Here is a 14,580-nt window from a genome sequence, read left to right as displayed (position 1 = left end):
AGGCGAGTGATACGAGAATGAATGGTGAGGCCGAGGGCATTAGCCAAGGGGCGCCGTATCCAGGGGCTGAGCCGAGAGATACGAGGATGAAAGAAGTGAGCGTATGTGTGTGTAGTTTTGATTACAGGTGTTCCAGATGCATGCACAACCTACATCGGGGATGCTTATTCGAGGGACCTCCAGATAGGACAGCGAGGGACGGGGCGGGGCGCCCCCGGTGAGTGTAAACCATAATTAGTTACGTATTGAGAACATACAGCAGTACTTGTTTGTTACATATCACGAGTGATTGCCAGGAACCCTGATCACATCTCATCTGCCCATTGTTGCCTCTTGACAGTCTGACTACATGTTTACGTACTACACCCGTAAGGTAATCCTAATCATTAATTGTAAATAAGCTCCACTTGAAAACATACACCTAACAAAAATATATTCAACTATACAGGGTGTTCCACTTTTCCTGGACAGACACCAACTTTGGTTTTTTAAATGGAAACACACATTTCTTATATTTTTTTCGGATTCTACATAAAAAATAAAGGGTACTTTGTGTAGAATAGTTCTATTCAAATATTCACAGTTTTTCAAATATCTCGCGCGAAAGATTTTTCTAGTCGATATTGGTTGCTTACATTTTCTGATACTGGCAGGTTATACTAATAGCTACTAAGCCCATTTTTTAATCAGATGTTTGGTAAGGATGACTCTTCCGAATCATACTCCAAAAACTGGCCTGCGTTATACAGGGTGACCAAAATATCATGTCAAAATTGCCAATTGAAATATTGAAAAATGATTTTTTTAAATGCGACGCCCTGTATATTTTCATACCATGAGATGCAGAATTAAATTCTCTACAACTTTGCTATACCTGCTCCTATACCAAAATTCATTAGTGTTTCATGAAATCTCATTTCTATGAAANAAGATAAGCGGACCCCTTTTTTACTGATCGGAATTTTATCAACTTTGTCGGCGTTAAGAATGAATACAAACGGGAATTATATTTACTAGATTTATTAATCAGGCCTATTGAATTTGAAACAAACAAACAAAAGTAATTCTAATTACAATTATTATTACTAACTAAAACCAGGAATATACAATAAATTTACAAGCGGTGTAAGAATGAAATAAAATGAAATAAAATGGGTTAGAGCAATTATTATTTGTACGACGGATTTAAAATGCCTATGCGGTTTTTCGGTGCTGAAAATAAATACAAATTAGCACATAGTCAAAATATCAGGACTCAAAATCGGTACGGCAGAAAACGGAGTCTTTGGCCTTTGGTTTATTTAATAAACAATCCAAGACTTTACGAAAAGGTACGCCAGAATAATATTCGGTTTTAAATTTCGGTCGGTGCTAGAAAGGGAAAAAATAAGATTAATAAATTAGAGCAATAAATAAATTGTTCCCAATGGTTCTGAAACAGAAAAATAATTACGGGTGACTCTAATTCTACAAATAAATATCGGCGGTAGTTTCTAGCAAAGCGACGAAAATTAAGCGGAAATGCGACCAGCCAGGAGAAAAAACCAAGCAAAGCGGTTTACATCAGGCACAAATAAGCAAACGGTAATCAGGAAAATGATGTTGTTGGTAAACAGGAGGCAAAGTCTGGATGAGGTACGAGTTCAAATGCGGGGCGGCCGACAGACTTCTCCCGGAAGCGGTGGGTGGCCCAGCCAAACTTCGGGGGTNCGTAGAATTGCTCAATGTCTATAGAAAAATGGCAGACATTTTGAGCGGTTACCTGTTAATTACTAATTTAACTAGGTCTTTATTACTTTTGTTAGAAATGCACGATGTTAATTTACTGTTTTGGAGACTGCATGCGTGTGTTCTTGTTGTCTTCTCATAATTTGTATTTGTTGTTCTTTCAAACCTTTCCTTCAATTTTACAAAACACTTTGTACGAGGATATCTTTGTAAATCTGGATTATTAGTTTGGTAAATACGACTTGCCAATAAACAGTTACCATGAGTTTTACTAATTATTATTTACTAATTCTTCTTTAGAGTAATTCATTTCACAATTTTTACTGTCGCTTTTCTATTAAACCTTATGTGAATCGAAAATTTTCCAGATTATCATTTGACAGGAGCCTACTACGTTATTTTATATATAAACTATTTGTAAACTTCGCATTTTGTCATAGAAATGAGATTTCATGAAAAACTAATGAATTTTGGTATAGGAGCAGGTATAGCAAAGTTGTAGATAATTTAATTCTGCATCTCATGGTATGAAAATATACAGGGCGTTGCATTTAAAAAATTCGAGATTTTTCAATTTTTCAATTGGCAATTTTGACGTGATATTTTGGTCACCCTGTATAACGCAGGACAGTTTTTGGAGCATGATTCGGAAGAGTCATCCTTACTAAACATCTGATAAAAAAATGGGCTTAGTAGCTATTACTATAACCTGTCAGTATCAGAAAATGTAAGCAGNTTAATTTTAAATCTTTTTAATTATCTCCCACTTTCCTCAATTTTTCTAAATTTTGATATTGCTCGGGCATTACTTTCTTTACTTCGAACCTATCTCGGATGAGATAGACCCCAACACCTACGAACTCCACGACCCGCTCTAAACTGTATCGGCGTTCTTGTTAAGGTCACAGCACTAGCCAAAGCTCCGACAACCCGTTCCGAGCCCAAGTTGGTGTTCAAAAATAGTAAGCGTTGACAGAACGGTTGTTTTATTGCTTCAATCCCCCCTTGACTAGGCAGGAGTCGTAGTGGGATTATGCGCGCGGCCCTCGACAGAGTGGGGCAGCGGACGGTTTCGGCTCGACTCGCGGTTAATTGCTCTCACCCAATTAACTAATTAATAAATATATGGCCAACGGTAATTGGAAAATAAAGTAATAGAACAAATAGCTGGTTTTTTTGGCGGATTTTCCAAGCTATAAGGATATATTAAATGAGATCGACTAATCCGTCCCGTATCGCTACACGGAGTCACTAGAGGAAGGCTAGGGTTACTTGTAAGTTCAGTTAGTCACAGAATTATTTATATAAATGTAAGTCCAGTCAATTAGGTAATTATTAACATAACATAGTTATGCCAAAGCGTCCCGATATCCAGGGTTCCCGCCAGTAAGATAAGAACAAAAACGTCTGGACCCAAGAAATGGGCGTGTCGAAGCGAAGTGTCGAATTCAGGAGAGATCGAGAAAAAGTCAGTTCTTCCTTGGATTTCACATTGAGCAGTCTACTTAGTTTTAGAGTCTCAGGTTAATTTAATAATGAATAGTCCCAAATTTTGCTATGGATCGCGCATTCCCTGAATCTCGGTACGTTGTCGCATGTAAATAAATTAATTAATTATGTTGTTCGAGCCCGTTGTGTCATTAGTTTGTTTGTTTGTTCGTTTTGTTTTTATTGTTATTAAAACCCTTCCTGGAGGTTTTGGTGTATCTTTTTGTTTCTCTCAACTTCAGTGTCACCCTGTATAGCCAGCCACTGGATTACATTCTACGTAAGCAATAGAGGGTAAGTGCCTGAAATTCATTCTCTTTAAAGTGTTTTTAGTGAATGTTCTTCAAAAATAAACCAATGATTCACTTTACCCTTCCCTACGGGATAAAGTGGATCACACTTCAACTAAAAAAATTTAAAATACCTGAGGGGTTATTTATTCCTTCAATTAACAATCAAATTAGACAAATTAGTGTCTAATGCTAATTTTTTTTTTTTTTTAATTTTTTTCTTAAAAAAAGTGTTTTTTTAATCCTCTTTTTCCCCATTTGACGGTACTTGTCATTAAGGTAGGTGTTGAAAAATAATAATACTGTCAGTTTATAGTATTTTTCGAGCTGACATTTCGTTTTTTAATATCAGACCAAACATAAATTGTTTGTATTATAAGATATTCTAGATTAGAAAGTAAACTTACGTGTTATTGTGCATATACATATTCACAAATCCGGGTATTTCACCGATACGTATTTCGATTCCACATGTTGGTGGAAACTTTAACAACAAGTCTATGTCGTACTCATCTGGAGATCCAACTTTCAGTCCATCGTAGTAACTGCCCCCATAAAAATTTTTTTTATAAAGTTGGTCAAAAAGTTGGTCTGTTTGCCGCATTCTGCATATCAAAGGATTTAGAACCTAAAAATTCAAAGACATTGACCATTTACCTTTACATAGGTAGGTTAATAAAACATCAAATATTACTTAGGTACTTTTCAATAATTGTTTGCAAAAGTTAAAAGGTTGTGGTCTAGTCATCAAAACTCAAACTCACCTCGCTCAAAATTCTGTTGTTTCTTCTTACTACTGATTTGGGAAATGAAATGTATTCCCTATTAATATTCTCTAAATGTTCATCCATTCCCCTATATCTTCTCCTGTCCTCCATGATTAGAAGCTGTGCTAGTCACTTGTACACCGATCTACCGATTTCTGTAAACTACCCAGGGCTGTTGTTTACTAAATTTAGAGAAAAATTAGGCACCTATCTGAAATAGATAAGATAGTTGATTCGACAAGTGATTGTTATGCCAAATATTTGGAATATCTCAGTTTTTAATTGTACATTTCCACTTTTTAACAAATATAGTGTAGGTATATGAGGTCATCGAACATTTATAACACCAACTTTATTAAACTTTTACATATGTACAAATTTAAAAAACACGTTTATATCTTTTATATAACAAGTTTTATACACAACGTTACATTACGATTATTTCTTAAAAAAAACTACAGATTGAATTAAAATTGGAATACACTACAATACACAAGTCCAATAACATAATGCATGTAAAAAAAAGTAACACAAATTTAGTAATAGATTTATAGTAATATGCATGATGATCCTGCTTCTTCTTCGACAGTCGGGAATGTAGCTTTGGGATATAATTCAGCTAGCTCGTCGGGTGTTACTGCAAATATAAAATTAATATTAGGAGTTTACAAAAATTGATCCCGGTTGCTCAAATTATTATCTGTGTCCTTGTTATTTTTACGGCTTTAGAGAGAGAGAATGCTATGTCGAGATCATTACGAGGCAATTTTCGTAAACCTCTATTATGTTAATATTATAACTCATTTATGTCCAGATAAACAATAACACATCTAAGTAGAAACGTTATATTCAGTGTAAAAATTGTGTTTCTATACTACTCATTACAATTTTAATTTTAAAGCAAATATTTGACAAAAGATGAAGTAATCATAGAATAAATGTCATATGATATCTCTAGCTGTGGAAATTGGCAAAAACAAACGAAAATAATTAAAAACGATCCTGGCTGATCCTTTTGGCGCAAGGATTTATTTCATTAATATTTATAAATGTTTCCACAACTGGCAAAACAAATTAAAAAAAAAAATGAAATAAAATAGACGTGAAATAAAATAGACGTGAGTATATTTGTACTTACAAATAAATTCTAGTATTACATCTGGATTGTCTGGTAGGTTTCTCTCAATTTTATTGATAATAAAACGTAATCTGTTACTAATGTTACTCCAATCTACCTTAACTGTTTCTAACAGATTAAACTCTGCGACTGTCCAGAAATACAGTATTTTCTCATTTTCCAAATATTTTTGACATTCTTTCAAGAGCTAAAAAATAATTAATTTTTCATTGCCATAAAAATAGTTTATTTACGAGTATAAATTGTATTTATCGTGTAGATTTAGCAAACATTCCATTAATACTTACGTGCATAAAGACAAAACTCAACGAATTCTTAATCCAAAATGGTTCCGGGTTTTTTAAAACTTCCCATAAAGCCACTGTCTTTAAAAAATAACTATACAGTTTCTTGTGTTGCTGTGCATCTCTCAATTTCTGAAATTATACAATTTTTTTATTAACTTGACCAACATTATAAACGTTTGAAACTTTTATTATTATCATGTCAAAAGGGTCACAGTCTTTTCTTTAAAATATTTGTATTGTTTTGAAAGATTTATTAAAGTAGAAAACGTACCTTCAATAACTTCAGTGTTGGTTTTAAGCGTCCTTTGTTATGTATAAAATGCCTTTCCTGTATCTGGAAAGATAGTCGCCAATACTTGCTGATATTAACTGTGACATTTTTTGGATGCTTTGGCACAACAAAAAAATCATACTAAAACATTTAACTTCATTATAAAATATGTTAAAGTAGTTTATAAGATCTATGTTAAAAATACACACGTCATTTTGACATTATACATGAAATAGTTATTTACACCATAAAGGAGGTAAGTATTATTATTTACCAGTCGAGGACGATTTTGCGCCCGAGCGGAGCGAGTGCTGGCAATAGAGTCCGACACTGGTAAATTATACTTACTGCTGCGTGGTGTGTAACATTTTATCTGCTCCCACAGTTCTTTATGGTTCATGAAATAAAGATTAGATCTTATTTTTTGACATTTCTTAATCAATAATTCATTTTGACATTATTCGAAATCTTGCAAAATCGCCTTTGTTGTTTGGATTTTGTCGTTTCTAAAGTGTTTACAAACAAAGCTACATAAAAGTTGCAATTTTGTTGGTTTTGAATTATTATTTTTAAATGAGTGATTTTCAAATAGAAAGTGCAGCAAATGCTGCCTGCGAATTTTTATTGGCCGATAAGTCGAAAGTGCGCTACGACCGAGCATATAGAAATTTCAAGGAATGGTGCCAGAACAAAAATACTAGTGTTTCTGAAATGCCACTGCAAGCATATTTCATGGAGAAGTCAAGAACTTTAAGGTCACCGGCGAGTTTATGGAGTGAATACTCAATGATTAAGTTAACTATTTTCATAGAGGAGAAAATACCCCAAGACACCCGATAACACATATTTGCTAATGAAGGTTGTGACGGTTTTAGGCATTGCAGAAGCCTGCCGTTCTGATGACTTATGCAAACTTACTTTGGACGTCAATTTTAAAAACTTCGATGTCATTATTGTAGTTACAATTCCAGATTCTAAAAATGGTATGTCACGTACGTTTACAATTACTTCGCGTCTGGGTTCTGTTTCTCACCTAGAAATTCTCAAGAAATATATCAAGATTAGAATGGATATTAAAACTGAAATTGTACGCTTTTTTATGCGCTATCAAGCAGGTAGATGTTACAACTAACCAGTCGGCAAGAATACCCTTTCTATGATTCCTAATAACATTGCACAGTTTTTGAAACTAGAACATCCTGAAACATATACATGCCATTCATTTCGAAGAACATCGGCAACGTTACTGGCTAATACAGGAGTTGATGTATTAGCAATCAAGAGAATTGTGGGTGGAAATCTGCCACAATTGCAGAAAGTTATGTTGCTAACAGTTGTAATATTGTGCCTCCGGTGACTGAAATGGAGAGGTCAAATCACTTTGAGAAAAATGTGACAATTAGTAAACGCGAGGTGAATAATTATCCAGATTTTATAAATGTTACTAAATGTAATAACTGTACAATTACTATAAATATTCATTCATAATAATTAATAAAATGTAATGTTCATCAAATATTTCTATTTACTTGTTCATAAAAGATGCATTTATAACTCGAAATCGCATTTTTCCCTAGGGAGGTAAGTTACCTCACTTACCTCCCGTTGTCCATAGCAACTTCCATTTCTGGGGTAAAATCCACTTACCTCCTTAATAACAATGTATTAATAGTATGTTTACTACAGTGGGAGCAGATAAACAATTATATTGCCTATATCCAAAATTGTAATCAATACAATATCGAGGAAGTATACAAACCAGAATTTTTCCGTTTTCTTTTTTATACTTCTTAAAACCAGCTGGCCATTTGTCTCCTTCAAATAAAAAACAAGGAACTAAATCTACATTCATTTCTTTTCCATCGTTTACTTTTATTACCAGGGTAAATGCTGGACCATCAGTCTTATGGTATCTCACCTAAAACTCGTTACATTATTTATACGCAAACGCAATGTCAAATATTATTTCAATTTATTCTCTCATAGTCTCACATGCAGTTTTTCACGTTTCCCAAGAATATACCAAGAGTCGATCTTCTCGAACTCTTCAAAAGCTCTGGTAATGACGCTCTCCATCCAAGATAAAACTTTCTTTGTATCTAGGTACAAATTCCCTTTTTCATCAATGTCACAAAATTTCTCAAAACCTCTAAAAACATATATACATTATAATAACCTGAATGTTCAATGATAGTATAGTAAACTTTTGAAATATATTGAGATTTATTGAGTTTAAAATCAACGGTTCCAAAAGGTCTTTTTAAAAATTCTCGGAATATACAGGGTATAACACAACCGCGTCTCAAAAATGAAGCGTTTTTCATTCATTTAAAAATATTTTCTTTTACAGGGTTACTCACAACTTATCTAAAAAATATGGTAAGAAATCAGAAAAGACACTTCAAAATTTACTTAAAAATATCTATCTACACATTATTGGAATATTTATATCATATAAATATTAAATAGTATTTAATCAAGAAAAAATTAATAATTACGTGAAGAATTACGACAATTGATCAAAATTTTGCCCAAGAACTCACAAATTATTCGGGCACGTTTGATCCTCTGTCGCTGGTCTTGATATTGTAGTGAAGTAATGTCCACCTCAGTAAGATAGGATTTCATTTTTTAAATGTCCCTATAATAAACGTCAAGTGGGTTTAAGTCACGAGACCGCAGTGGCCATGCTACCGGTCTTCTTTGGCCAATCCACGCACTTCTTGAACTTAATTAATGTCGAAATTGAGGAAGCGCGCCATTATGCATGATCCACATTCTTAACGAACAGCTAAGGGCACATTTTTAAGAAGTCCAGGCAAATAATTTTGAAGAAAGTAAATGCGGAAAATCATCCATTCAATTTAACAATACGTCGGTCGAGAGTGCGGTGGAAAGCATTTCTCGGCTAGGCTTCCTACTCTGATCCGGGTTCAATCCCCGGTGTCGGCACTGGCAATGTCGATGGATAATGGGCACAAGCCTTTGGTTTTGGATTTGGGGGTTGTCTCATTTCTGTGGTGTGTTTTATGTTTTATGTTTTTTTTATGAATTGTCTAATTAATAGATTGTAAACAATCCCTGCCCAAACATTTAAAGAAATGGATGTTGGGGGTGTTCCTGTTGAAATTTCCAGACATTTACAGGGTGATCCATTAACGGTACGGAGTGGCTGTATATAAGAAACTAAACGTGCTACGATTATGGGGTAAAAAATCAAACAAATACGGCCAAAAAAATCGATTTAAAATATTTTGTAAGTTTTGGAAGTTTGTAACTTCACTGCTAGGGGACGCAACTGCTATAATATTACAATTTAACTTAGGCTTGGACTATGTCAATGTTATTTAAAGAATTAAATAAAGGAGGATGTTCTGGCACAACTTCATTATTTTAGTAATAATTTGAAAACGAAAGAAGATATCGACATCCGGTTTGTGTATTTGTTTTCCTTAATAAATGGTCTATCAAGCCGTGAAAAAAACCTATATCGTTGCATTTAATTTTTTTAGTAATCGGAGACAATTACAAAACTTTTCTAATTAGCTTCGTCTACCGTTGCGCAGGAAAATAATATTTTTATTTCCATATCATAAATATAAATTTTATTAATAGTTCTTTAAAATGAGTCGTCGTTTATTGAAATCGATTAAGGCATTTAGAAGTTATGACAATTTAAAAATTTCAAGATGGCGTCCTTCATACTGGCGTTGCTATGATGTGGGTACACATTTCTGCAAGTGACCTATCTTTAAGTACGATGTCAATAGCGCCAGTCTGATGTCGCCCGGGACGCAACAGGGTTCCAAAAAAGATCCACGGCAGATTGGCGCCAAGGACCAGGTACTTCTGCGAACGACTCCACACCAAGAGGACTCTCCAGCGAACGCTCGCTCCAACAACACGTCTTTTTCGCAAACTTTGTTTTCAATAAAAATACTTTTATTTTTGCCGTTGAGAGAGCGCTTTATTTTGCTGCACACCGAAAGCAACCCTCAATGATAATAACAAAAAAAAGTGCAAACAAAACTTGTGAAGGGTTTAACAGTGTATTTAAAAAGTGTATTTTCAACTTAGGTTATACAATAAGCGAAGTTACAAACTTGAAAATATTTTAAATCAATTTCTTTTGGCCGTATTTGTTAATAGATTTTTTACCCCATAATCGTAGCACGTTTAGTTTCTTATATACAGCCGCTCCGAACCGTTAATGGATCACCCTGTATATTGTAAATTGAGGATCTTTGGGAATTGTGTTGTAATTTATAAAATCTTATCGATAATGGATATGATAGGATACACTTGAGCCTCGTATAACGTTTACCATAGTGTTGATTGGGAGACTCCAGGCACTTATCGAATGATTTGCCTTGTATTTATACAGAAATATTCTTCAACAGACGGTAATTCAAATATGTTTCTCGGCTGTTATAATGCTATGTGGACGCATACGACTTCCATTTCTTCAAGAAAATAAATTTCACCACCACGTTGAACCACCACGGTAAATGCAAGCAACAAGGAGTTGCTAAAATGCAAAATGCATTTTCTCGCCATAAATTACACCATTAATTCTACATTACTATTCACATGGCCATTTTGAACACTTGTAAAACTAATGTAAATAATAAACCACAGTAATAAGGACAATATGAAAACCACAGTAATTCTGAATAAACAAGTCAACTTATCGGCTGACGCCCTGGAATATCTGGAGGCGCGCGCACCGTAAGGCCGTGAATGAGCTATATTCATAGAGAGGAACTAGGCACCCTCTCTGCGGGTATGGTAGGATGGAAGAACGTTGGCTTGGGTCAATGGGCCTAAATAATGAGGTTTTCTAGATTTCCCTCTTTCCTGCACTGAATAGTGGTTAGAGCTTACCAACGTAAGCCGTTTCTAAGCGCACATACGGCCTACTGAATAATAATATGCCGCGCTCTCTCCCACACAAGTCTTCATCTTGTGGGCTAATCCTTACGATTAGAATGAAGGGTAGAGATATTATTATTATTATTATTATTATTATTATTATTATTATTATTATACAACTTCAAACATTTTGTCTAAATCTGTATAATTTTATTACAGCTTTTCTCCGGTGATATCAATTCTATCTTTAACGTTGCATATATCCTTAAAGTTTTTCGGATGTGTTGTGAATTACCCTGTATAAAGATCAAACTTTCGTTTTCGAGATGGCATGTTAGTTAAAAAAAACGTTTCTAAAAATCTTTATTTAATTTTAATATCAAAAAGTGTATTGAAGCACGTGGCGCCATTTTTACATTTTTTGTAATATTGTTAAATTAATTATAATTTGACTAAAGGCATTCATCTTATAAATGGGGTGTTTTATAACTTTTTAACAAATCACAAAGAAAAATTTAGGATCCATATTATTTCAAGATTTCTTTGCTATTCCTCCTACTTTATCAGAAGATATTTAAATATATGGTTAATATATATTTTTTTCGAAAACTTTAACACCCCTCAGGGACAAATAGACGAGCGGTTCACCCCTAAAAAAAAGGCATGAACCGACTAAATTTTTAAAACAAAAACCTACAGCATGAAACTTGTTTTATTTTATAAAGTGTATTTTTCTGATAATTTACATATATTTTTTTATATTTTTCGACGTGGTCAGCCAATTGTTATAAACAATAAAGTTGTAAAAAAATATTACTCGCCGAATGGAAGTTTTTTATTGTAAGTGGACCAAAATAAACACTTTTTGTTCTTTGACAAAAATTCTAAAAATGCTTCGTTTCCGAGATATTTATAATTTAATGTGAAAAAAGTGACGAATTCGACAAACTTTCGGAATTGTTTTCTCAAAAACTACTGAACAGATTTTGATTCTAAAAAAAGCATAATAATCGGCAGATCTTCTACTTTAAGATATATTTTTTTGGTATAGATCAATTATTTTATTGAAGGTCTAAAGCGAGTAAAAAAACAGTCTACAAATAGTGAAATTGTAACTCTAGATCCATTGACACATGGATGGAAAATCGAAAATGGTTGTTTGGATTTTAATTATTTCGAAGGAGAAACTGCGTTAGATATGCTTCAAAAATATTTTTGATCATGTAGTGCAAAATGTTCTACGAAAAATTGTAACTGTTTGTCATCGAACCTGGAATGCTGTGCAGTCTGTGCGTGCTCAGATGAATGTTAGAATGTCATCTGAAATTGATGATGAAACACTTATTTCAACTCAAGAACTTGTCGAAAATAACGAAAAACTTATTATTTCAAAATTAAATAAAAAAGAAATTAATATACTTTGCTCTTAATATTTTTGTAACATAAAAATAAAATAATTATCTTATACAATAAATTATCCAATAACTTTTTTATTTTTCGAGACCGCTAGGTCAATTATTATTATTTGGTTAATTTTACGATTTAAAAAGTTTATTTAGTTTAGTTTTGCTATAACTTTCAAGTCAATTTTAGCCATTTATAAAACCAAAAATCGAATATTTAAATTTTACTAATTACTTGCAAAAACCTTACTCCGGCTACAAAACCAAACAAAATTATCTTTTGAACATTTGTACTGTTAACATATATCGATTAAAAAAATCATAATGTTTATTGTAAATATGTATAATCTAATCCGAGATATTGTAAAAAGAAAATTTAAATTTGAAGTGTTATCATAATTTTCTTTACAAGACTTTTTTTTTACTCACTTTAGATCTTCAATAAAATGATTGACCCATACCAAACAAATATATCTTAAAGTAGAAACTCTGCCGATTTATTATGCTTTTTTAGAATTAAAATCTGTTAAGTAGTTTTTGAGAAAAAAATTCCGAAAGTTTGTCGATTTCGTCACTTTTTTCACATTAAATTGTAAATATCTCGGAAACAAAGCATTTTTAGAATATTTGCCAAAGAACAAAATGTGTTTATTTTACAATAAAAAACTGTTTTCAAAGCCATTAGGCGAGTAATTTTTTTTACAACTTTTTTGTTTATAACAATTGACTGACCACGCCCAAAAATATAAAAAAATATGTAAATTATCAGAAAAATACACTTCATAAAATAAAAAAGTTTCATGTTGTAAGTTTTTGTTTTAAAAATTTTGTCGGTGACCTTCATTTAGAAGCATCTTTTTAGGGGTGAACCGCTCGCCTAAAATATTGTGAAGGCATTTATTCTTTAATGTAAGCAATAGTCGATTATTGCAACCTTAAAAAAGCATAATCTAAATTTTAATCATGCGATTAATATGCCACAGTTTAAAGATAACAATGAGTCACATCATTGGCACACTTACGTTATGTTTTTCAAGTACAAATTCACGTAACCAGGTACTTTACCGGTGCGTATTTCGATTCCATGTGTCGACGGAAACTGCAACAATAGGTCTATGTCGTACTCGTCCGGGGTTCCAACTTTCAAACCGTCGTAGTAACTGCCCCCGAAAAATAATTTTTGGTAAAGTTGATTGAAGCGCGTGTCAGTATTTTTCATTTTCTGTATTAGAATCTCAAGTACCTAAAAATTTCTTTGTAAAATCTTAACTATATTTTCTTTCAGTATTTAAATATAAAGCTAATTGAAACCCATTTTAAAAAAGTTTCATAAAATGATTATCAAATGAACTCATAGTTTTGGTAACACTGATAATTGTTTTAAAGGAACAATAACTTTGAATTGTTAGGAACTGTTTTACTAGAGAAAAACTAAATAAACAAATAAGTGAATAACTGGGCTTAGTTATCAATAAATGATGAATTGTATTTCATAGCGTTATTATTTTATGTAGATTCAGCTGACGGTGTGATTCTGGGTTACTGCGTTAGAGACGAGAGAGTCTTATTTCAGCAGTCTAGTGAATACGTTCGCAGCGATTACTTATTAAAATCCTACTAATTAAAGTACGTCGTTAGGGCAGATCTGTCTCTATAAATCAGGTGTTATTGTTGTTATTGTGTTACTACTGAATGAATGACTGGTGACGAGAGTGGATGGTAAGGCCGAGAGGTAGACGTGGCCCAGGGGCGCCGTATCATGCCAGTGATACGAGAATGAATGGTGAGGCCGAGGGCATTAGCCAAGGGGCGCCGTATCCAGGGGCTGAGCCGAGAGATACGAGGATGAAAGAAGTGAGCGTATGTGTGTGTAGTTTTGATTACAGGTGTTCCAGATGCATGCACAACCTACATCGGGGATGCTTATTCGAGGGACCGCCAGATAGGACAGCGAAGGACGGGGCGGGGCGCCCCCGGTGAGTGTAAACCATAATTAGTTACGTATTAAGAACATACAGCAGTACTTGTTTGTTACATATCACGAGTGATTGCCAGGAACCCTGATCACATCTCATCTGCCCATTGTTGCCTCTTGACAGTCTGACTACATGTTTACGTACTACACCCGTAAGGTAATCTAATCATTACTTGTAAATAAGCTCCACATGAAAACATACACCTAACACACCCCATACCCAAAATATCTAAACCATTTCATACCGTGCATATTGACCATTTGAGCCCATTCATAAATACAAAAGCTGGTAATGCATATCTCTTCATTATCATTGACGCCTTTACAAAATTTATATTACTATACCCGGTTAAAGATACGC

General features: G+C 33.5%; 2 protein-coding genes across 3 annotated transcripts in view; both read right to left on the bottom strand.

Annotated features, from left to right (window-relative positions):
- Window positions 1-4,438, bottom strand: part of LOC108907050 (cyclic GMP-AMP synthase-like) — an 18,013-nt gene extending 13,575 nt beyond the window's left edge. The window contains exons 1-2 of the mRNA XM_018710565.2: window positions 4,271-4,438; window positions 3,914-4,134 (exon numbers count right to left, since the gene is read on the bottom strand). Coding sequence (XP_018566081.1) covers window positions 3,914-4,134; window positions 4,271-4,384 — 335 coding nt within the window. The 5' untranslated portion in view covers window positions 4,385-4,438. The remainder of the gene's footprint in view (window positions 1-3,913; window positions 4,135-4,270) is intronic.
- A 185-nt stretch (window positions 4,439-4,623) lies between these two features.
- LOC108907051 (cyclic GMP-AMP synthase) overlaps window positions 4,624-14,580 on the bottom strand; it is a 56,965-nt gene continuing 47,008 nt past the window's right edge. For both annotated transcript variants that reach the window (XM_018710567.2, XM_018710568.1), the window contains 7 exons: window positions 13,267-13,487; window positions 7,962-8,118; window positions 7,729-7,887; window positions 5,970-6,110; window positions 5,699-5,827; window positions 5,412-5,598; window positions 4,624-4,910 (listed from right to left, as the gene is read on the bottom strand). In XM_018710567.2, the coding sequence (XP_018566083.1) occupies window positions 4,822-4,910; window positions 5,412-5,598; window positions 5,699-5,827; window positions 5,970-6,110; window positions 7,729-7,887; window positions 7,962-8,118; window positions 13,267-13,487 (1,083 nt within the window). In that variant the 3' untranslated portion in view covers window positions 4,624-4,821. The remainder of the gene's footprint in view (window positions 4,911-5,411; window positions 5,599-5,698; window positions 5,828-5,969; window positions 6,111-7,728; window positions 7,888-7,961; window positions 8,119-13,266; window positions 13,488-14,580) is intronic.

The sequence above is a fragment of the Anoplophora glabripennis genome, unplaced genomic scaffold, assembly GCF_000390285.2.
Source record: "Anoplophora glabripennis isolate ALB-LARVAE unplaced genomic scaffold, Agla_2.0 scaffold261, whole genome shotgun sequence".
NCBI lineage: Eukaryota > Metazoa > Arthropoda > Insecta > Coleoptera > Cerambycidae > Anoplophora > Anoplophora glabripennis.
The sequence above is the reverse complement of the archived record's forward strand: the minus strand, read 5'-3'. Positions and strand labels throughout refer to the sequence as shown.